The sequence below is a fragment of the Ruditapes philippinarum genome, unplaced genomic scaffold, assembly GCF_026571515.1.
Source record: "Ruditapes philippinarum isolate M1 unplaced genomic scaffold, ASM2657151v2 ctg1217_1_1_1_1, whole genome shotgun sequence".
Taxonomy (NCBI): domain Eukaryota; kingdom Metazoa; phylum Mollusca; class Bivalvia; order Venerida; family Veneridae; genus Ruditapes; species Ruditapes philippinarum.
The window spans coordinates 54,782-81,397 of NW_026855409.1; the positions used below are offsets into that span (position 1 = coordinate 54,782).

Here is a 26,616-nt window from a genome sequence, read left to right on the forward strand (position 1 = left end):
CCTTTTGGTTCTCGTTACTACGACTTTATTCGCGTTACTACGCCTTTTGATTTGCGTTATTACGCCTTTATTCTCGTTATTACGCCTTTTAATTCGCGTTATAACGCCTTTATTCGCGTTATTATGCCTTTTGATTCGCGTTATAACGCCTTTATTCGCGTCATTATGCCTTTTGATTCGCGTAATTACGCCTATTGTTTTGCGTTATTACGCGAATAAAGGCGTTATTACGCCTTACAATTCAAAGGCGTTATAACGCAAATAAAGGCTTTATATCGCAAATTGAAAGGCGTAACAACGCGAATAAAGGCGTTATAACGCGAATTGAAAGGCGTAATAACGCCTTTTTTCGCGTAATAACGCGAAACAATAGGCGTAATTACGCGAATCAAAGGCGTTATAACGCGTATAAAAGCGTTATAACTCGAATTGAAAGGCGTAATAACGCCTTTATTCGCGTTATTACGCCTTTCAATTTGCGTTATAACGTATTTTGATTCGCGTTATAACGCGATTAAAGGCGTAACTACGCCTTTTTGATTCGCCTTTATTTGCGTTATAACGCGAAACACGTATAAAAGGCGTAATAACGCGAACCAAAAGGCGTTATAACGCAAAACAAAAGTCGTTATAACGCTTATTTTATACCATATAAATTCCAAACAATGGCCTAGTCATGTAAGAAAGGAAGAACAATGTTGATCTAAATGAATTGATCAGGATGTACGTTGTATTTTCAATTCTGTACGGATACGTCCTAAGACCACAGTTTGATTTTTTTAAATCTTTTATTAGGAAATGCTTTCGTCGGATTAAAGGTTACTATCACCCAACTTTAGATAGTTTTCTACAAGGACAAAGAAGACAATGTCTCCTATAATTGAAACTTAACAGAAACACTTTCACCCTTCTAAGCATACCTATCAATAATTAAGATATACTTTCACCCTAATGTGATTTACTTAATTCAAAATCTTGTTTCCTATAGCCTATTACATATAGCGTAATTGGGAACGACATTCACATAATTAGAAGATACTACATGTTATTAAGTAATTATACAGGACATATCCGTAGATAATTGAACACATGACGCACATATAAGATAAGATAAGATATAAGAAAAGAAAAGATAAGAAAAGAAATTCATTTACTATAGTGACGTGTTTAAAATCAATGATGTGATACATGTGAATTCAGAGTAACTTTATTGAAGTCCAGTCCAATGGACCAATAAGACACCAAGTCATCTTATATTGGCAAATATTAAAGAGTCTTCATTAGTTTATGACAAATAGTTTGCATTATTACTGTGCAAATGGAATGATAGTTATTGTAAATGTATATTGTATTATTCTATACGAGTTTATATCTTGAGCAATAGATTCGGATCAATATTGGTCTTCCTTTCTCGCGGTACTAGGCAATTTGATTAGTATAAATACGGTATTAAATTGGCATTATAATGCGTTTTAATTTGCGTTATTACGCCTTTTGGTTCTCGTTACTACGCCTTTATTCGCGTTACTACGCCTTTTGATTTGCGTTATTACGCCTTTATTCTCGTTATTACGCCTTTTAATTCGCGTTATAACGCCTTTATTCGCGTTATTACGCCTTTTGATTCGCGTAATAACGCGAATAAAGGCGTTACTACGCCTTTTGATTCGCGTTATAACGCCTTTATTCGCGTTATGACGCCATTTGATTCGCGTTATAACGCGAGTAACGGCGTTACTACGCATTTTGACTCGCGTTATAACGCCTTTATTCGCGTTATTACGCCTTTTGATTCGCGTTATAACCCCTTTATTTGCGTTATTACGCCTTTTGATTCGCGTTATAACGCCTTTATTCGCGTTATAACGCATTTGCATTTTTATTTTTTATTTTATTTGACACTATTAGGCTTTCGTACGTTAGCAAACACTTCGGAAACTTTAAAATATTGATCACGATCTTCTCGTAATAGACTTAAGGTAATTATAATAATATCAAGTTGTTCCAATATAACTTGTGCATTACCTTCGATTGATTTAAGTAAACATCTACCAGTCTTTGTGTACATGCTATTACGACAGGGCATTTAAATTTACAGTTTGATCAATAGATATTACAAAGAAAATAAAATATTCAGTATTTCTTTCAATTTTAACGTTCTAAAATATTTACCATTGTTGTAAAGATGGTGTCATATAATTGAAACGGAATTGTTCAATGTGTGTTTTGTATTTTATATTAGATTCTTTAGAAACTCTTAACGTAATGCATTGAATGTTATTTGTTTTCGTGATATTCACTAAGACTACTACACTGTCTATTGTCGTATTATAAATGAAAATGTCATATTTATGTCAAAACATAACACGTGTTTAAATTTGCCTAAGGGTAAAAGAAGTTATGCTGGATATTGTTGTCCTATTTTAAACTTTGAAAACAAATACGCAGTGATTAAAAAATATTTATCTTGAGATATCGATAGAGACCTTTTGTATAGCATTTTAAATGTCGGATACTTGCAAACGAGGTTAATAAAGATGAAAATTTAACCGTTGGCACAACATATTCTTAATTGCACATAACAATAACTATACTTTATTTGGATTGCTCTAAACATAAAGGACACACACATTTCAATTGCCATTTTTATTATCTAAGCTCTATATATTTGCGTATTATTTTCCTTTCTCTTTTTTATTATCAATCTTACTTTTAGATATACCGAAGCAGTAAAAATCCGTCTCGTCTCTGCTTGCAGAGAATTTACATAACAATGCATAAAGGTTTACGTAATTTTACAAAATAACATTCCTAATAAAATGGTAGGAAACGCCGTTCAGCCGGTTATTCATTTTTATAAACGTAATTAAAACATCTAGATTCCCTACTGAACAAAAGAGGACCTTCTGGATAATGTTTATCTGTAGAAACATATACACTGACTTCTAGCTTTGTTCACAAAAATAGTATTTCAATTTTATATTTATGTAAGTAAACCAAATTAAAACATGGTGGATAACGTGCGCCTGAGGCTCCTATTTTTAAGGTTTTCTGTCGTCCATTGCGTTATCAAATGTTATCAAAGTCTCTATAAGTGTTGACTTAGAGCAGGTGGTGAACGGGTAGTAATGGTCAAATATTGTAAATTGTATAATATGTTGCCATCATTAAACAATTGATTGATGACGATATACGATGTAAGTACAATAGATATTTGTATATGACGTATTTATCTGAAGATACTACAGATATAACGCGAACAAGCTATACAAGATTTTTTTATGTGCGCTGTATTCCTCCTTTGCTCACAAACAAGCAGAAACAAACTAGGGTTAGGATGACGTCGAAAGTAATTGCAAATTATGATTCATGTCATCATTATCATTCGGAAAAAAGCAGATACAGATAAGATAGAAATCTGTACTTATCAAGGAAATATATATCAATTCTGAGTGCATTGTTGTAGAATAATTCACGGTTTGAATTCAAATGTGTAGGAATATAATCACTCAGGCCGATTAATTACAAAACATGTAAACGATAAACCGTGCATTATTATATTATAATGCAATAAAAAAGAATATCTATTTCCATTCTAACACGTTAAGAAAAAAATGCAATAGGGGGTTAAATTTGTTTTCGCCTGCAAGATTCCAATAGAAACGTTCTTGAAAGGCTGTTCCAGGCGGTTGAAAAAACAACTGTCGTTAAGTCCGACGTTTGGAGAAATATTTTGAGAATAACGAATTTTTAAATCGTTGATAAGAAATGTTTATTTTATTTCACTTTATACATATGAAGCAAAATACATAGTTTTTATAGTGAAATAAATATGTAATGAAACAGTTTTTCGATATTGAAATTGCGTTCTTGATTTTTCACGCGCTGTTGGGCACTACATTGTGACGTCACGTAAACAACACTTAAAACGTCTGTACAGCATTAATGACTAAATTTAAAGATATACATTTTCGGATTTATTTTCTTAGTTAGACCATTTTCTATCATTCTTTAACAAACTTCAACAATGTGTCGGTTTGCAAACAAAGCGGGAGAAAATAAGAACGGCGAGAGCATTGTTCTGGCTAAGATCACTTCCTAACCACGTCCGAAACTTTTGTCAACCTCATAAACAATCTCCTTTATTGGTCAATACCAATACAGTGTAAACATTTACAGATACTCCAGTAAATTAATACTACAAGGGATCTAACCGGAGGAAAAAAATGTTGGATGAAACCTACCAGCTGTTGAGGCCATTAAAATACAACATTTTGTTTTACAGTCAATTCTTCGGAAAAACGCGTTCAAGATAAAATTTAGAAAATTAAATTGATACTAAATAATGGCCTTAGATTATAGAATCGTAAAGAAACAGTACATAACACATATATGTTGCATTACACGAAGTAACGAAATGAAAATTGAAAGACCGATTTCTATTTCTATTTCATTTGCTAAAGACATGTTCATTATATATAAGAACATTTTTGCATCTAATGAAAATAATTTCCGTTTCTACATATAAGTCTTTCAAAAGCTCTGCAAATATATATTTTTAATAACTGAGGTTTTCGTTTCAAATAAAGGTAATTGAGATTAATTAATAAATAAACACTATCATATTAGGATATTTGTAAATGACATTTACTTTACCCTCTTGCTAAAGAAAGAAATTGAGGGTTTTGTTGTTTTTGTAGTAGTTTTTTGTATGTTTTTTTTTTCAAATGTATGTCAATCATAGAATTTAACTTTGAATTATAAATAGCTTCTGTGATATCAAACCTCGTGTTAATATGTGATTTGCATTCAATAAAATACTTCTAAAACACATGATGAAATATTCCCTGTCTGTGTAATAACAAATGTTAAATTACTGACAAAATAAATACCTCTAATGATAATTATAAGCATTTGCCAATTCTACATGCCTTGGGCAAATACGAAAAGTAGTAAAACTGAGTCGAATCTACAGTTTCAAGTTTGAAAGTAATTAAAAATCACTTCCCCAATATGTTAAAGCAGTACATTCTCCCTTGGTAAACATGCATTAGTAGACATGTACCCATAGGTAAATATGATAAAGGACAAAACGTCCCAAAACAAACATAATAAAGAACTTAAACCTCATATGTCAAATATTTTAAAGCGGGCAAACCTCTGATGGCAAATAGAATAAAGTAGATAAACACCCATGGGTAAAATATGATAAAGGAGTAACGCTTCACTGAACATACCTGACAATATAGTCAAACTTTCAGTGGTAAAATACATATGAAAAGGTAGTTAAACATCAATTTGCAAAATATGATAAAGCAGTCAAACTATTCATGACAAATATTTTCCCATGACAAATTGAAATACTGTGTAACCTCTGCAGAGTGTTCGTTTGAACAGAAAAATCTTCTTTTCAACCGTTTCATAATTTCATTAGATAAAATTTCACAATAATTTTAACGTCAAAAGAGCAACAACAACTAATCTTTGTCAACAAAATGTTGTTTCTTTTCTCCAAAGAAGTTTAACTTAAGTAGAATAAACTCGTAAATTATAAAGCAGTACAATATCCATTGACATCAATGGTTTATAAATAATATTTCGAATATCCTTTGAATGAGTAGTGATAATGACGGTGTAACGTTGTTTTTTTTAATTGTGCTGAAGTAGAATTTATTTTCCCGCTATCACGTTATTTCTTCTATTCATACAAAACATTCACTGACATATCAATAACAAATCAATACTATTCTATCAAAAAGTGTTATTTCATAACTATTGCTATTAAATACTATACAATTATTGACAATTTATTAATTGAATATGATGAGATATTCACCGGTATAATGTCATATGCAATCGTTTGTAGACATAACCATGAAACAACAAAAGAGTATTTAAGCAGACACAAACTAAGCTTAGGATGACATGAACTGTAATTACGTCTCCCGAAATACTGAAGTAACCTTTATCTTCCAGATGAATATTTTAATGCATAATTTAATGCATAATCTATATGGAAATTCAAGTTATTTCCTCATCACTGACTTATATCAATAAAAAGGAGATACGTTTCTATCAATTAAATTAATGCTAATACTATAATTATATGTTGTACTATTTAATACTGTACAGTAATTGACTATAAATGATGTTATATTAACCGATAGAATGTAATATCCAATTGTTTGTAGACCAAACCATCAAACAGCAAAAGTGTGTATGCCAACAAATCTAGTAATCTACATAAGACAAAACAAGATTTGTATGGGTAGACCCGTCAAAAATTGAGAAACAAGCATGTCAAGTCTACATTCAAATATTATGTAGGTTTATTCAGAAATGATAAGGTTTAACTTAATACAAAAGTTTTGAACAAATACATATATTTCGTTTATAATTGGTAACAATTTTATATCAGCTAGATATACCAACCTTTATTCATCGAACATACAATATGTTAACTCTCAAATAAACCTATCACTGTTTCCTATTGACATTTGTCTTCATCACAAATTGCGTACATTTCTAATCAATAGATTTAATAAAACATACCGTATGTTTTCCTCTTGATGTGAATGTTTATCCTGGGCTCTCCGCGGCCATCTTGACATGTCTCCAATGTAATGGCTTATGAAAATCTTTAGATACTTGTTGTTAACATGGATCGATATTGATTATTCAAATTGTATTTCAGAACGCTAGCAACTGAATGTGAAATAAAACTACCACGTGACTTTGTTACATTTAATAACGCCCAGTCGTTGCGTATTAAGTAAATAGGATAGTTGCTTTAAATCGTTTATTTATTTAAATGTATATCAGATAGACTGGTCCGTCAAGACCATAAATATCGCCGGTATGAAACCAATATATATTTAAAATATCGCAGTTTTGATGAAAAAGTGATAAAAAAAGAAACAAAACTTTAAAAGGGCGAATTTAAACATAGTAAGCAATTCAAACGGATACTGTCCAATTTTTTGCGCTTCAAAGAGATATACTTACTATGTACCTGTTGATAACAAATTATCATGTTGATTATATGCAAAATAAATGATTAATTGATCAATAAGCATCTTACAGTATTATCAATTCAAAACATATATAATTAACTTATTAATGCTGGAAGAAACGAAAATAAAAAAATAAAATAGATACGAAATCGCTAATCTGATTTTATATTTTAAACAATTTATACAATGTTTTTTTCTGTTGTATGTTTATGATGCTTTATATTATAATCATCGGTCTTTAAAAGTATTTGCTAAAGTGATAATTAATTATGTGAGATCTAGTTCAATTCATTTCAAAGCTTTAAAGACAGTTCTCTATATAATGCTTATGTTTCTAATTATTTGTTTCTTGAATTATTTTAGATAACTAATTAATTTGCATCCTGCTCTTACTTCAGATTTTTAAAAATGTTGTCCTCAAACATTGAATTAATACATTGTATACCGAATCGATTGTCTAGATAAGCTGCGGTACATATTGTTTGCATGAAGATTGGAACAATAAGGTTAAGTATTGGATATAACATTCAAATAAAAGTTATATCAATCTTTTATAAAATCATATTGTAATAGAATATTTCAAAATATTAATAATGATATCATATTTTTTCCCAATACATTTATTCACGAAAACATGTATATTAATCAGTCTTTATTTGCTTGATAAAGGATTCGTATTACTCTGGGTGTTTTCTTTACTAAACTGTTTTAATAAATACACATCTATCCATCTTGAAATAGTGCTAATTCTAAAGAGCAAATATCAGTGAAACCTTCTTCTTATAACTAAATTGAAAGCCGCCTACTTAATCAAAAAGAAAAATAGTTCATAAATAAAAAGATAATATAACTTTTTTAATAACTTTCATTTCCATAATTAAAGATTTTTTTTGTAACGTGAACGAATATGTTTACGAACTTCAATAATTTCAAAGTTCTAAAGTAAACATAACAAAGAAGACAGATTTTATTAAATAATTGATTGAAGATTAAATTATGAAGAATTTGCAATCTGCTCATAATTTACCACGATACATAGATTCCCATGTCATAATCAATGTCGTATTTATGTAAGTACCATCCAAGTATTATCCCTTTCTTATTTGATAAAAAATTCTCGGCAGTTGAGGAGAGAATGATACAGTTGACAGTTTATTTCTATCGTGAGCTATGGTTGTAGGAAAATATTCTCATTAACTATTTTAATCAACAAACATTAAAATGTATAGCATATCAATAACATTTAATTGACACTCATGATAATTGTCATGTCCCAAATAGAAAAAAAAACAATATATTCACAATTTGTTTATCATTTGGAAAAGGATAAATGGCTTAGGTTAGAGATCGCTGAAACAAAAGAACAGAGGGTCGGTGCTTATACGGTGCTCAGGTATCCGCTTCTGCTTGAAATAATTGACAGTAGAGTACCAGAGTACGTTTGGGTTTATATATTGCCTCATAATAAACTTGCGAAACAGATATAGAAATATAGTACATATAAAGATGTTTGCAGGGTGTTACTAGTGATCTAGTGTACTACTAATGGACCGATTAAACAAAAACACATATTTGATAAAAAAAAACATAAAAAAACAACCAAAAAAAAACAACATAAAAACAGTAAATTTCTATTGATAAAGTATATCGAACCCGTAATACAGGTATTGGATATTTTTACAATTAAGTGATTGAGAAAGACACAAAGAACACACTGGTCAACGTTAATAAAATATATATGTAGATTTTATTTGAATGCAAGATTCATTTAAAAATTGGAAAAACAGATTTATATTGACGTAATATATTTAACTGTGCTAAAAATAATGCAGCATTAAAAATAACTAAATAGGAACGCACGTAAATAATAATCTAGTACTTGTTCTAAATACCTAACTAATCAATTATAAAAACTACTCCGACAATTCTTAAATTTGAACCTCAGCAATGATGAATTATGGCTCATATAAATATATATATAAGTTTTTACCTTTTTATCAAATAAACACTTTTCATGTATAAAACACTTTCTTTGCAATTTCTTTCTTCAAATATACATAACTATTTGTTTATATGCAATTTCTCTTTCTAAATCTAACTTCAAACATTTGAATTTTTGCCTTTATAACCTCACTCCAAACATACAGAACAAGTTGATATTTCAATTTCATTTTATTACTTAACTTCAAGCAAACAAAACAAAACTTACTTCAATCCCAGCAACGTCTTTTAATATTGCTTTTTAGTAACCTTATACCAAGCAAGCAAAATACAGACATGTCCTTTATACAATTTCTTTCTTTCTTAACTTTACTTTCAACATACAAAACAAACTGTGTTGTGTTTTTTTGTTGTTGTTTTTTTATCTTCTGTTTCTCATAACCAAAAAATCAAACAAATAGAAACTATTTGGTTTTGCAATTTCTTTCTTTGATAGTACTTTTTTTCTTACGTTCCTTGCTTTTAATTAAAGATATAATTTCTACATTGCAATTACATGTAATGTAAAATCAAAATACAAGATGACCGTTTTAGTTATAAAATTTATATATAGTTCAAGCTATAGTTTTAGTTAAGGTACTGGTACATATTAAATCGAAAAACATTGCTTTTGTGAACAAAACACGCTTGTTGGACAATTGGTAGATTGTCCGGTTATATCAGAGGCGACTAAACATTAGCTTTCTGGAAAAAAACACCAGTAAAACACAATAGTCAATAACAATCATACTTATGGTTACATCATTTTCCTGAAACGCTTATCTGAAACATTCCTCCGATAAAATTTACTGCAAATATTGTTACTATTTAAATGTCATCTTTTGAAGAGCATTAAATCATGTAATCTCGTAAAGAAGTTGGAAAAGTTTGACGTTTACGTCATATTTATTATGACACTCATACATCTGCAACTCATACATATATACAAAGATGAAATAAATCATTACATTTTATAAAGAATCTTGTCGCATTTGATTGATTCTTAATGATATTTAGTATTCATATGATGTTTAACTATAGACCTAAACATGTGTGAAGATGACTTTTGTAAATAGGATTATAACACAAAATAAATCTTCTTGATATAGCAAAGTCGTATTTGTTAATAATTACGTAGACAAAAACATGTAAATAAGGCGATTATTCCTTTCCATGTTCATAAAATCTTCCGTATGTTCTGGGAAAGCAAGAATCTTTCGATGGAAAAAATGCTACTTCACTCGACCCTAGAAACGACCTTTGTAGTAACAATCCTAGGTATTATATGTATAAAGAATCAATGGTACCACAACAGTAATGTCTTAAAATACTAAGATAATGCATCGGCGGAGGCCAACGTCTTTATAGTGAGATCAACATACATCACTTGTCAACATCGACAGTTGTCAAACCACAAGTTAATTATATGAAAATTGCAGAAACGGTTAACAAACCAAGACATAATTAGATGACAGTTGCAGACACGGTGTTATTATGTATATTAAAATATATCTATGTATCTAAAATACAATGGATATTGGTTGCTAACTGAGAGCACAGTTCCAATAGTTTTATCAAGAAACAACGTACTGCAAATACAATATATGTCAGAAACCGTTAAAAATATTAACTCAAATAAAATAGAAGTATAAAATCATGCATCAAGCGTAAATCGGGACACGGAAATACAGAAATCTAAAAGGTTATTACAACAGTCCAAAACCTTCCTCTTGTGCAATCTGCCGATAGACAATATATATTTACCCGTTATGTGAATTCTCTGTTACATTTCTAATGTATATTATAATTCGTTAAGGACCTACCATTGTTACTTATACACAGACAAACAGTATAACATATTTAGAAAGCTGTCATTTTTTACCTTAAATTCATTTGTTTACTGTTGATTTTTGTACTTTAAAATAGAACAATCCAGTATGTGCATTTTATCCGTCTGATTAAAGCCTTGAAAGCAATCTAGTATTTAAAATGACTTTTTTTCTGATGAATTAGAAGACGACTAATTTTTAAGGTGATACAATACAAAAATGTTAACTTATCAATATTCAATTAAAACCCGCAGCGTCCCAATATTACATTTATCATTGTCAAACAATTATATGTATAGGAATATATACTTACATATAAGCTATTTCTACATACAAGTATGTTAACCATCTACTGACCCATGCAGTTTGTACACTATTTTCATTAATATTTTTGTTGATTAAAGCCTGACCAAAATTAATAATAATTATACTAATGACTATAACATTAATAACTGAAATATCGCTTTTAAAAGACATACCAGTCTATTACTTGGAAAAGGTAATTTGAGTGTTATTCGACACCTCCAACCACTTTTGGTTGACATCAACACCTTGATATATGGAATACTTTGATTTTCAGGATTGACCTATATAGCTAAATTTAGTTACAGAACAGGTTTGTTTTTCCATTTCAGGACAACATTATGAGTTTCTTAAGAGTTCAAATATCTAAAATTGAATGCCGAAAAGCATGGGAAAGTTTTAAACAGGAGCAGTATTTACTTTTGTTAACATTTCAAATCCACCTAGCGCTGTCTTAAGCAGTTTTCAGTCTTAGTAAACATCTTTCACCAGCCTAACACTACGTTAAACAGTATTTTGTTTTTGTTGACATCTCTCATTCATATAGCACCGTTTGAAGCAATGTATTCATTCTCCAATGCTTTTGAAATTTACATCTGGTAGATTCAAAAAATATATTTTTTGGTGTGTAATGCCGATTTCAGTTTTATTTAAAAAAAATATGTAGGACTTAATGACAGCTGTTATTTGGTTAGTGAAAATATTACTATAGTCATACTTTCCGATGATTAAATATTAGTACAAATCGTAACAAAATAGAGCTATGTAATACCATATCATTTAGGGGAAAAAAACGAAACTGTTGAATAAATGATCAGGAGTCATTAATTTGAATATATCATTAGAATATATATTTAGGATGGAAAAGTTCTAAAATAATTGTTTCCCAAAACAGACAAATAATATACGCATTTTTTGGTTCAATTTAATGTCCAACCAACTCAGTATATAGTTGTAAGGTGCCCATATGTATATTGATTTAGGCACAAAACGGGAATAGCTTTCTGAATTGTTTTCTCACAATAGTATTCTAAGACGCGGGCGCAGCTCGAACCTGCAGCGATGAGAAGTCAAAGACCTAAACCATTCGGCAAATGGACGCCCTAATTTATTGATCATAGCGAGAAGAAGAAAATAAATATGTAATAAAATTTTGAATGGACCATTGCTTATTATGTCCCTTGTTTTGGCTAAATGAAAGAATGACGTATCTTAAATCATGGGTTTTTATTTAGTTATGACCATTGAAATATGGATAAAATGTGATACATCGGAAGCAGTTATCACAACAAAATTACCAGAAAATTGCACACTCGGTTTGATTTAGTCTGTACATGAGGGATAATGACAACGTGCATCATACCTCACGAACCCTAGCAACGGTTTGAGTGGTACTCAATTTCAACTGCCAAATAAAGTGTTGGAATCAATGATCCCAAAGGACCAGAAAAATATAACAACTTAGTAACAATATAGTAACGTAAAATATTGAAACATACTGCTTAAATATCTTAAAATCACGAAATAGTCTTAACATATACCGGTATATAATTTATAATCTTAATCATAACGCAGCTATATAACAGAACAATCTGCAAGTTTGTCTTGAAAGTTATCACGGTTATAAGTAACAGTCGTTTGTTTTGAATTTGATAAAACGGATCCCAATACGGACACATGTCTAGTTTTGCTGGATTTTACGTTGCACCAACTCAGAATAGATCATAAGACGACTTCCTAGCTTTATTGATTGAGGAAGACATCAGGTGCCCCTTTGTCCTTTATTTCATGCACATGGGGCAACTTAATACGGACAAATATCAATTATCATCAAAGATGGAAAACACGTGGAATTATCTGTCTTTCAAATAAGCTTAAACTTAGGGATTTTCAGTAACACACCAAGTAATCATATATCAATTAATGCAAGGTTACATGCATGCTTATCAACGTAACCTTCTAAAATGTTACATCCATTCATGTGATCACTTCTTTGAAAACAGAAAACTTGTTTATAGCCGCCATATTTTCAAAATACTATGTTTTATGTATTGCTATCTGATTTATGATCAAAAGGAAGTTACCCTTGTTAGAAAGATTAATACTCGTAGTCTCCCTAGAATTGTATTACCAATTGTTTTATTAATGTGTACACAAACTAAATGTACAAATGAAAGGGAACTCATTCTTGATAAGTATTTTGATATATAAGTGCAATATTAATCTCCCTTTAATTGCATAATATCTTCATTTTATCGCTTTTATAAGCTCTATTCAAATGCACAATGTATAATGTGCTCTAGTTCAGTGTTTCTTTTAATAATATTTTAATAACATGTATATATATATGACAAGTTGTTTTTTTTGTTTGTTTTTTTTTTGGTCATATCATGAAATAAACACAGTAACATTTTAAATTTAAGTGGACCTACCATACCCGAATCTTTGAGTGGGCTATAGCGGTACATGTATATTCACATAATTATATAGCGATGAAATCATGATACTTCATAACAGCAGGTATCAAGTTCTGTATGGCAGCAGTAAAAAGTTGCTCTGTACTGCACTTAAGTGTTCCCATATTTATTTTGGTTCTTCGGGATCATTGACTCCAACACTTTTAAGTGTTGAATTTTTTCGAGTTGTACCGCTCAAGTCGGTACTAGGGGTACGAAGGGTGTTGCATTATTTCATTATCGCTCATGTATAGGTTCCATCAAACTGTCTTGAATTTTCATGTATTTTTGTTGTGAAAAATGCTTTCGATGGATTACACACTCAGATTGTTTAGAAGTATTTACTTTGCATTCCTACACCTATGAATATTGATACAAAAGAACATACGCCGAACTAAACTGAAAATCAATATTCTGTGTATTTTTCAGTTTGATTTTAAAAACCCTTTGTATTTAGTCATTTTGAACAATGACAATTTGCCCAACTATCCCCAGACCCGGATAATGCAAATAAAATTTAAACTTGATTCTGTTAAATTTCATGTTATAGTAATGTTCCTTGGGCAGTGATCAAATATATGCTTAGAGCTCCAATCCATCCCAATCTGTGGTAAGGAGATAACACGCCAAACAAATTAATCAAGAATTTTTACGCAAAAAAAAGAACATTTGACAGGCTTATAATAAAAATGGCCCCAGGTCAATCGTAAGGTAACTTGTAACCAACACTGAAAAACCGTTTACTCTATCTTAATCCATTGAGAAGTTGCAGCACTTTAAAATAAGTTTTGATAAAAAAAACAATGCAAAATAGTGGTTCTTGGCAATTTTGAGACGTCCGCCGTTGCCACGGTAACAGAAAATTTAAGTTTAAACATGCTGTTACATAGGCTATGGTCCAGTTAGCATTTGTGCCAAGTTTCATCAATATTGAACTTTTTTCATAGCAGTTTGAACTTGTAACATCGGACTTTTCAACGAGGTAAAGGGTTTACAAGGTTTTTCCATATTTGGACAGAGTGACCTTGTTTTTGACCCAAGGTAACCCATATTCAAACTTGATATAGAAATCATCTTAACAAACATGCAAACCAATTTCCAGTATATTTGAATTACATCAGTAGCCATTAGAGAGTGAACATGATTTTTCTATCTTTAGCTCCTGTGACATAGTTTTTCATCAGAGATGACCCATGTTCGAACTCCTTTAAGCAATCAACTAGACAAGCATCCTGACCAAGTTTAATAACAACTGAATTAAAATGTGAACATTATAATATTAACAAGGTTTATTCCATATTTTGGTGGTGTGACCTAGTTTTTGACCCCAGATGCCCCATATTTAAGCTTGACCAAGAAATCATCAAAACAAACATTCTGACCGATTTCCAGGATATATGGATCAAAACAGTAGCCATTAGAGTGTTAACCAGATTTATCTATTTTTAGCTCCTGTAACCTTGTTTTTGACCGGAGATCATCCATATTCGATGTCTTGTGACCTCTCCAATAACTTTGTTGTTTAAACGGATTATAAGTAGTTCTACCACGTTATTTCAAATGTAAACAGAACTAGAGACTGTAATCTTTGATACTGTAAAAAGAATGCATAAATTTGTTACCTAAAGGAAAATGAAGTCTGTTTCATACAATTATGATTGAAAATATGTCTGACAAACATTTTAATATGCCCACTGATGTACAATTAAAGTAAATCCGGCTAAATGTCAACAGGTTGGCATTTTGTACTTTTGGATTCTGCAACCATTAAATATATATATATAAAAATGTATTGTTTGTTTTGTATATTTTAGATGAACTTTTACTTGATGCATTGGAAATAAACTTGCCAACATCTTCAAGCATTAAATTACTATTTGTTTACATTTTAAGTTTCTTAGCGTAGGTTAGACCGAAATACCATATACGTTGTATGTATTTATCCTATTGTGTTTGAGGTTCTTATACTAATACTGACGGAAAGGGCTGATACCAGTAAGGTGGGCCATTTCTGTTGTTTCTTGCCCGCCCAAATAAGTACAGAAATTGTTGAGTTAATTTCATTATGGCTTAGTATACTTTTTGAAAATCGGAGGTTCTACTATACTAAGTTACCAGCTAATGAAGGAAATACATGGTTAATGGGGCATCTTATGTATTTACATACTTAGTCAAAGAAAGTGTGAATTGCAAGATAAACAGTTCAAAATAAGGCGACTTTTAATATATTAATTTGATAAAATGGAAGGCTGTTGAATTTGACTTTCTAATGATCTTTGATTTAATCCATCAAAATTAGTCCGGCAGATTATTTTATATTGTTCTTATTAACAATTGTATATGATTGTCTTAATATATACATGTATAAACATGTTCTCATTTGCGATAAATTACTACGTATGATGAGATATGCAATTCAATATACATTCAATTGTTTTGACAAGGCCTCGTTTATAATATATGATTGTTGTTAAGTTGTTGTTGTAATATTATTGTTACTGTTGTATTAAATGTTGTATTATGTGACAATCGAAAAAATTGAACAGACCTATATCTTAGTTAATATCTTGTAAACATATAGAATATTAATCATTTGATATAAGCCTGCTTGTACATAGAAAATATTAGCTGCATTTAGTAGTAAATTATTTGAAATCATCAATCATCTATGAAAGGGTTAATACTAAATCTTGCAAGCTGAGAGGGATCATGGCTTTGATGGGGCCACTATGACCAAGTGGTAAATGTATCTCACTTTTAGTCTCGCTGTTGGTTTGAATACAGCCAGGGACTATGAATCCGTCCATGTGAAGAAGCTATCGAGAATTTTCTCAGGTCTCATATTTAATATACTATCAGTGTTTATATTCTAAATATTACAAAACTATCACATTCTCCAATTCAAACATGCAATTGTATTAATTCTATTACAGTAATTTTATTTTTATTCTACTGTACATATGCTCATAGCATTACCATGGTTTCACTTTACTAATTGTTTCGTTATATTGGTGTTTTCTCGCATGTCCAGTTTGGCAATGAGGTATGAATAAAAAAACTGTTCTGCACCGGCAAGAACCCGGGTAACTTTTGGATATGAGAAAAACTGTATTATGCACTACTCCAAAAAATATCAACTAACTTAGTAATATGGCAAAATTAAATTATATCTTACGAAGGGTTGTTAATCGAGTTGCTTTGTCTTGTAGTCATACAGCAGTTACTTCCCCTTCACTACACAGAAACGACAGCCGGTGACCAATATTCTTCGACTTGAACTTGGAATTTTCCGTATATACCAATCATTCTTGTGCATGTTTATAACATTGTAGTATCCTTTAATTTTAACTGACGGACAAAGGAAAATATTTATGCATATTATAATAGTGCACGTTTATAACGTCGCTTTTCAAAGGATAACCGTGACGTTTATATACTTTTATATACACGGCTGCTGTCGATGAAGAAATATCACCTTTTCTTTAAAAAAGAAGATGCTTGCAGTATAATAAATTTGTTATAAATCTGTCTGACAGTTTATATGGCCGTACATAAACGTTGGTTTGCAATATAATATATTATAAACTACCGTTTATATAGGGCCATATAACCTGTCAAAAATATTTAAACTTATAATATAAATGTATTTATCTATACACAGATAAGATGGCTTTTGTCCTTTCTCTATTTCATGTCTTCTGTACTCTTGAAGGTCGATGGTTCTGCTTGCCAGCTCCTGCATGAAATATTGCATATAAGAAACTTTAAGTTTTTCTTCCACCTACCAGAAAAACACAAATGTCGCTAATGCCTTATAAGGGAGAGTGTCAACACATTAAAGTTAGGTAGAAAAAATAAAAGATTTTTGAGTTAAGTCTTTTTTATTTTCAAACTATTTGTGATTTGACATTTTAAGATTTTAGCCAAGTGATGCAATGATTTTTGTTGTCATATTGTTGTGGTTGTTGTTTTGTTATTTTATTTAAATTATATCTACATTAGTAAATATATATAAACATATTATCATTCGCTTAATATTTACATCACCATCCGTTATCCTATGTGCGTTTTTCTCATTTCCTTTAAGCAAGGAATACGGTCAGATTCAGCCAAATCAGAGTTGTCTTCTAGAACTTGTCGTACCACGTCTGTACCAATTTCAAATAAACCTGGCTGATCCGAAAATATTTGACTAACAAAGTGCATTGGGTCACAGTACATTCAGTGAAATTCAGAGATAAGAAAAGCAAATCTGAGATTTCGTTGTGGTCTGCTATATATGTATGTGAAAAGGAAAACAGCGAAACATGCGGCAACGTTGATGCTTAATGCATTTAATATTTGCCAATGTTTGTAACGCCAGTACAGTATTTTCTATTACTGTTCTTAGAGATAAGGGAATTAACTCTGATGGTATATATGGGATTCATTGGGCGTAGAGTTGTTATGCAAAGACTTATCTCATTTAAAATATGTGAAGTTGTTTTATTTCAATTGTCTAATGCTTGGGCATGTGCAATTAGACAGCTATAAGATAGTTTACACTTTAGATAATGGGAACGATCTTACATCCTATCTTTAGGCACATTATACGTAAATATATTATGAATTGATAGAACTGCTTGTTATGCCCGGTAATCATGGTAATGGGTCAACAAGTACAAATAAAGCTTAATGTTTTACCAAATATGACCTTTGATTTTGACCTTAATATTTGATATAAACACACATACGAAAAACAAACTATTGTATACTAAATATGACCTTTATTTTTGGAAACAACATACATTTAAATTTAAATATACGAATACGAAAATTTTATTCAGTATTAAACATGTTAAAACAATGTTTATAGTCTATACAAATCCAAAGTACAGTGTGAACAAAAAACAGAAAAAAGAAAAGTAAATAACAAAATGCTATTTTTACATTATAAATCATACAGTTATCAGAAAAGATTATTAAAGAAACGTTATTCTAATTTAAGAAAGAAAAAAGTAAGTAAAATAAAACATGACTGTAATCTTTCATTTAAAATCAAGTTACTAAGACTTAATATGCCGTTTATCTTTTATAAAAAGCAAACGTATAAATAAACTGTTACATACTAAATACGACCTTTACCTTAAAAAACATGCATATAAAACAAAATGTTATATACCAAATATGATCTTTATCGAAAAAAGGACATTTAAAACAAACTATTATATATACTAAATATGACAAGTTCTTGCGTAAACGAGAAAAAATGAAAAGGGCTTTCTGTTCTTGCCTGATCTTTGATAAATTGAAGTATAACAAGGGTTGTATTATTACTTTTAAATAGACGTATACACATGTCATATAAAACTGTAATTAAAAAGGGGTAGAGTTAAGTCCAATCTGCCCTATTCATAGGTAGCGCCTTGTAATCATATCTATAATTGTTGACATTACCCCGATGAGTACGCAGAGCCAGCAGTAATAAGATGCATGCATTTTTAAACATATATTTAATCAAAAGGATTTACTTTTGTGTGCAAATCAATAATTTTCATGCAAAAGCGACATGTTAATAAAAGCCAAAGTTTATGTTATTTTCTTTTAAGCAGTAGCTTGGAACCGTTGTGAGTTCGTATCTAGAGTTCTGAATTCCATCCGGCTACATGGTTACTCGTCCAAATATATCTTCATATTGAGTACAATGATGTTAATTAATCTGATCCTTTATTTACCATTAGTGAGATAACACAGTAATGAAACATTGTGACATTGTATTTATTAATTATACCAAGTAAATAATATCAAATGTCCTTAAACTAGTTCATGAATGGAAAGGGTTTAATAACTATCCATAGAACCATTTTGCATTTGTTTCATCAATATGTTTGATAATATTTAATAATAATATTACAACTCGTGTAAAATCATAAGCAGTAAATAATGTATTTATTTATGGAGTAAAACTCCGGAAAATGTGTTCCAATAGTGTAAAGAATGATGTCGGATTATATTACCAGAGTCACTAGCAGACGGCTGAACCCACACGCTCTGTCCAGCTTTTAACACAGCGACAGTGTCAGCTGTTTGACAGTCGAGATTATCGTTGTCTTCAATGTTTGTCTTAGTGTATGCTACACCATCAACCATTATATCCACGTACAAATATTTGTTTTGTAGGACACAAAATTCTATAGTAAAAAGATATGATCTATTTGTTGTGGCCGTAAATTTCCCTGTCTTACTGTTATAGGCATCTCCTTCATTGAAGAGTACTACAGGAAACACTATAACTTGACTTACAGGAGCGGCAGTGTGAGCATTTAGTCTAGCCTTGAATGCCACAGTTGGTGTCACAATCTGATCTGAAAGCGGGTCTTAAATAAGATTCATAAAATGATATGTCGATGACAGAGACATAAATAAAAGTTATTAAATGTGTGTTCTCTTCGACGAATTGTTAATCGGCCATATACATTTGACCAAATCTTGATTAGAATATAAATAACTAGTTATGCATCTAATTTAATTTATTGCTTGTTCGCAAAAACAAAATTTTGTTGAAATTTATTAACGGCGGAGTGGGTTTCCATGGTCACCCTTATAACAAACACTGCAAGATGAAACTGTGACATATATATCAACTTTTCAAATACTATGTATTTCAACTCAATGCGACAATTGTGGCAAGGTGTCTTGTCTTTATTGGCACAGGTATCTATTGTCGCTAATCGCGGGAGAGATTTTTACTGGTCATGTCATTTCCTAGCATTATCATCAAGTTTTCGATGTTTACAATTTGTTAAGATTTACTTTGGACGTAATCTTGAATTATCATAGTTTGAAAAAAAAAATGTGTAGAAGAACACCGAAAATTATAAGAAATGTTGGATAATTTGAAAATATAGATGTTTAAAAGGTAGAAAAATAAAACTGAAAAATTGAACTGTGTTAACTTTAATGTGAAGAAAAATAAAACAAAATATCACGGGCCGCTACATTTAAATAATTAAGTATCTTATTCCGAAGATACTGTTGTTGAAGTGGCGACTACATAATAATTATGGTGAAAAACACGTCTAAAAATAACAAACTTTACGCTTTATGATATAACAAAGGGCTGTAAGATTGACCACTCCTGTTTTTACTTACCATCTGTATTCACATAAATTACCTAATGGTTAATAAAAAGATGATTACATGAATTATTTGCACTTCTATCAATAATTAAAACATTCGACAATGTCGCTATAACAATGGAACTTTACTAACGAAGACGGTAGCAATTTTTCTTTAATTTTAAAACCATTGATATGTTGTTTAACAGGTAATATTCAGAAAAAAAGCCGTGTAAACTTAAAAAATCAAAAATCAAAAGAAAACAATACATTTACTGAAATTGACAATTCATGTCGGTTTGGAGAAGACGGTAATTGAAATTACAGAACACGTTAATCATGCTTTGGAAACTTCAATAAGTCAAACGGCCATAGGTAAAGAATTAAAGTGACACTGCTAATTTTTAAATGTCAAGTTGAGTTAAGTAATACATATTCAGAAGATATGCTAATATAATTTTGATTGATCAACAAGTGATTATGGTAAATTTTTTATAGTATGATTCAAGATTAAAAGAATTACTTAAATCATTACAAGACTGTCCAATTTTATTAAAAATTGACTTAACTAATATATTCGGAACGATATGTATAGAAATTTTCGTTTTCCTCATGGAATAATAATTATTTTTTCATTGTAAAATTTATAATCAAGCACAATATTGACAAAATGTCAAGTTATTTTTGTATCAACCCTTTCACAAAGCATTATACTTTGATGGGCATATTGCCACTTACAATATGTTTAGACATAAACTATTAACTAAATAGTATTGGTATGTGCTGGAATGAACTAAAATTCATATGACTAATTAACTTTACCTTTTAAAATTTGCAGTACCTTAAAATTTGTATCAACGCTTGTTGCTGTTCTTTCCATTTCAGATTTCATTCTCTCTTTTCCAACCATTTCATTCAGTTTCCGGTCAACACTTTTCACTGTTTGTTCCATTTCAGATTTCATTCGCTCCATTTGAAATTCCATGCGAACCATTTTCTCTAACACTTTCTCTTCGAAATTATATTTTGAACAATGCGGTTCCTCCGACTTTGCACATATAAGTAGGTAATTCAAAAGGAAGAGTTTACAATATGAAATTCTCATTTTCTATGGTTAAAGTGACAAACGTTATCTTACAATGCGAAGAAGTTTAAATAAAGAGGAAGAGGGTCTAGTATGAGGGAGGCACAAGAAACATCAGTCTTATGTACCACAAATTTAACAACATGTGGGAAGTTAAAAAAGTACAATCATAGCATATTTGTTAATAAGTGCTTTTCGTATTATGTTTGTAGTTCTTAAGATAAGCAAATAAAGTTTAATAGGAACATAGTTATGCGGAAAAGCATTTAAAACTGTTGGGAAATTTATAGCTATTAACAATCCATTAATTACTTCACATTAAGCACATTTCAATATTTTCTTTATTCTTTATATATGTCAAATTTGAGTTCCATAAACTTTTAATAATGGATTAAGAGCATGTTAGATATTGAACAGCTGAAAATTAGTTTTGAACGTAAAGTTATGTATCGTATAGGTAGGAAAATATAAATAAAGTAGTATTTTGACTTCAATACAAAATACTCATGCACTATAATTATACCAATTGCTGGTACAGCAAAAGGTACAAAAGATAGATCTTGTATATAGCAAATTAGTATGATTTTGGAACCTGAAACAAGATACAAGACATCATGTCATGGACGTAATGAAATAGCCGAAGACTGCATGAAATAAACGATATTCATGGAGAGTGGATGGAATGAATGGTTTAAGGTTACCTACCAGCTTTACTGGTGAAGGAAGACCTCAGATGCCCTTCCGTGCATAATTTTAGGCAAAAAAACGGTCACCTAAGTAGTATATTGAGTTAACTTACGACGTTACGTTACTAAGCTGGATATATTCCTCACTTGAAAAAATAAAAAAATCATGTTGGGACCCGAACCCACAGCGGTTAGGGTCAAGTGGTTTGATGTCAAGGACCTCAATCACTTGGCCACAAAATGACAATACTTCAATCATTACATGTTTCGATTTCTCAAAAATTAAGCATATGTCTCACTTTAAAAAAACCTTGTTTTTGTCTTGTTATTATATCACACGTGCTTTGCTAAGTCAGAGAACTTATGTATTACCCTTATACCTTTTGTGATTAAATCAGAAACAGGAAGCATCAATGTTTGTCAAGTTGATATCATCTACGTATTGGTAACTTTCGGAACACATCCTTGATTGTCAATAATCATATTTGAAGCTTTCAAACGGGAAGGCCAGAAAAAAGGGTTAGTATCTAAGGATACTTACTTTTTTAACTACCCTTTGAATTCTGGCAATCTGCTCTCAATTACAGATAAAAAGTTAGAATAACAGGATATGTAGCACATGCTAAATATTTAATCAAAATCAATATATTACGGCTATTTTTATGGCCTTGAAGACTTTGTATACCGGAATCTTAATTGTAAAGAACCAACTATCCTGAAACATAAATAAGCCAAGACATATTAATTTACTGCGTTTCTCACGGCACATTTTCCGTATGTATTTTCTTGTAAGAAATGAAAGCAAGTTCAGTTAAACCCTTGAACCATTTTCGTATGTCTGGCCTTTTTTAGAAATGAAAGCAAGTACAGTTAAAGCCTTGAACTTTATGTATAATATAAAATTACATATTATTATTATATTGATAAGTGCTTAAGACAAGATAAAGTCACTTTGTTAGATACTCGTAAATAGTTCTACAATATTTACTACTACTGCTATTTTACTACTGCTGTTACCTGGCTGCTACTTCAATTTAATTACACAATTCTACCCCGTTTCTACTGTTTTTGTTTAATACCCCGTTTTTACCTTGTTTTTGGCTTCCTCCTTTTTACTTTTTTGATGCATATCCCGTATCTACCTTTTTGTTTGCTACCTCAATTCTACTGTTTGTTAATTCATACCCCTTTTCTACCTTTTTGTCTGCTACCCCGTTTCTACTTTATTGATGCATACTTCGTTTCTACCTTTTGTTTGCTACCTCCTTTCTACTTTTGTGATGCATACCCCGTTTCTTCCCTTTTTGATTGCTACCTGATTTCTACCTTTTTATCCATACCCCGTTTCTAGCTTTTTGTTTTCTACTCCGTTTGTACTTTTTTAAAAATTTATATCCCGTTCTACATTTTGCCTTATGCTACCCCGTTTCTCCTTTTTTATTATATCCCGTTTCTACCTTTTTGTCTTTTGCTACCCCGTATCTACATTTTTTTATGCGTACCCCGTTTCTACCTATTTGTTTGCTACCTCCTTTCTACTTTTTTATGCATATCCCGTTTCTACCTTCTTGATTGCATATCCCGTTTTTACCTTTTTGTTTGCTACCTTGTTTTTACATTTTTTTCATACTCCGGTTTTACCTTTTTGTTTGCTACACCGTTTTACTTTTTTTATTCATATCCCGTTTCTGTCCTTTTGTTTGCTACCTCAATTTAAATTTTTTATCCATACCCCGTTTCTACCTTGATTGCATATCCCGTTTCTACCTTTTTCTTTGCTACCCGTTTCTAATTTTTCTTAGCTCATTGCTAAAATTACATTTAAAATAAACAACATTAGATTTGTAAGTGCATATATGAAGATTTGATATCACTTTATTTGATACTTGAGTTTGGAAGTTTCGTAAATCTCTAGGCGTGAAGCTTTAATACCGCCGGTTTACTCCGATTCCATATGACTGAAGAAAAAAAATCATGCCATCAAGTAAATAGGAAAAAGACGAGAAAAAACAACTAAGATATGAAGGGTAATCGTTGGCAAGCTCGAGCGTGAGAACACGTTGAAAAATTGTTGACATTACGATTTAATTAAAAGATCTAATATATTTGTATTTAATGAGTTTAACAAGTGCTTCGCTAACAGCTAGATGTTAACGGCAGTCCTTAGGATATATTACGACCGTCTATTGTGGTGTAGACAGAACATGCCTGGAATTTCTATCCGAGCTGTTTGCTTTTGAAAAGAAATGAAGACCCAAACATAAAATACCATTACAATAACTCATCAACTCCCTTTATGTACAGTAAAACTTCTATGAGTCGATTTTCTCGATGTGTCGAAGTAACATGCATTCCCCTTCATATTTTCCTTATAAAAACCATAAGTGAGTCGAATAAGAGTGACTGTCGTAATTTCATGTGTCGAATTGTTCGATGTGTCGAAGTATTTTCGTGGTCGGTATATGATAAATCAAGTACAATTTACCACAATTTATTCGAAGTCCTTCGGTCATTTTGACAACTTCGACCTCAAGACACTTTTCACACCTTTTCTGACCGCAAAGATATTTTCCAATCAACTGTATGACATGTGTTAATTACAAACCGTGTCTTGTAACAGCCTTAACATTTGTGATAAAATGCTTTTATTGATAACATTTGAATTGCTGTAGTACTAGGTAGTAATTGAGAAATTCCGTGACCCGGTGTCCGAGATATATTTATTTACTATATGCTGATTATGTTATCGCCCTTTCCTTTTATTACGCATTTTGTAACTTCCTTGTAAATCATGTCAAAGGCTCGAAAGATTGTCATTAAATTGAGATCGATTCATAAGTCGTAATTCCGATGTCTCAAAATTTTCACGCAAGTACCTTCATGTTGACTTACAAAAGTTCTACTGTATTTACATAAAGAATATTCGCAATTTGTAAGAAACTTACCGCAATGACGTACGTTTCTTATCAGCATATCAAGCACTTACACTTGTATTGACATCAAAGTAGCATGCCTCAAGATTCATACTTCATGATAATTTTGAGAATGCATTTAAAACTAAAAGTTTGTAAGGTGAACTAAGTAGTTTACACATTGCAACCGGCACTTGCAATACCAAAAAAATCCACATAATTATGCAAAAAAAAAAATACTTATTAGTCACACAGTAGAAACATTCAGAAAAATACTGCAAGATCAGTTTTTAATCACATTTAACATGTAAATTATTACACGAATATTGAATCCATATATCTTTTCTAAAATCTTTAAAAAGAATCTCAAATTTGATTCTCTTGAAATACTTTAGCGCGTATGGAGACATGCAGCTTTGAGGGACATTAGGCTATTAAGGAAATAAAGTGATTAATTAGGTTTAATGGCGGCGGATGTGTAAGTGGAAAACTTTCCCAAAAGCATGCATTTGATGTTCCTGTTTGGCAATGAGTGACAAGTGGTTTAAAGTCAGCAATATAATTCACACAGTCATGAAGGAGGTAACAAACTTCCTGAAAGTTTGAAAAAAGTGTCAGAAATTCGGTCTAACAAACTTTTGAATTTTGTCAGACCAACAAATAATCTGTCAGACCCAAACATTTACAGCAATATGAAAACAAGCAGGGTATTTAACAACATTTCCCCTTTATTTCAATAATCTTTAAATAAACTCATTCTCTGTTATACAGCATCAGTTTATTTTAGTTTAACAGGTCACCCTGTAAGTCTATCCTCCTGATCTGGATTCACAGGATGTCGACTTCCCGTCGAAATAAACGTATGATAATTCAGAATCTTCTATAGCAGTAAAACGAAAAATTTAACATCCAATTATAAATGTATTATTTCTTAAATGCTCGTGTTTTTTCAACATTTTTACCAGCACTGTCGTAGAAACTCATAGGGGAGGAACAGCGCATTTCGTTTTTTACATCGTCATATATCAACCATTTCCGCCCTTTGTTCAATTTGCGTTAAATCTATCAAGCATGTTTTTATGCTTATTTTTTCTTTTCTCTTCTTTCTAACTGCGTTTATTTTCCCTTTTTTCTAGCAATATGTCGTCGTAAATTAATACTTCGAGCATGCTGTTCTGTAAATGCCGATTGTACAGTTATATCCATTTGTCTATTTCCCGATATTGACCAATTAAAATAATTGTTACATAACGCGG

General features: G+C 30.9%; 2 protein-coding genes across 2 annotated transcripts in view; both read right to left on the reverse strand.

Moving 5' to 3' along the window:
* Window positions 1–6,648, reverse strand: part of LOC132743187 (uncharacterized) — a 33,230-nt gene extending 26,582 nt beyond the window's left edge. The window contains exon 1 of the mRNA XM_060731715.1: window positions 6,553–6,648. The gene's annotated coding sequence lies outside the window, so the exon portion shown is untranslated. The remainder of the gene's footprint in view (window positions 1–6,552) is intronic.
* Window positions 6,649–19,509: 12,861 nt separating this feature from the next.
* LOC132743184 (complement C1q tumor necrosis factor-related protein 2-like) lies at window positions 19,510–21,672 on the reverse strand. Its single transcript, XM_060731711.1, has 3 exons — window positions 21,520–21,672; window positions 20,713–20,734; window positions 19,510–19,937 (listed from the first exon to the last, which is right to left on the reverse strand). Exons 1-3 carry the CDS (start codon window positions 21,670–21,672, stop codon window positions 19,510–19,512), a joined length of 603 nt encoding a protein of 200 aa, XP_060587694.1.
* Between the last annotated feature and the right edge of the window lie 4,944 nt (window positions 21,673–26,616).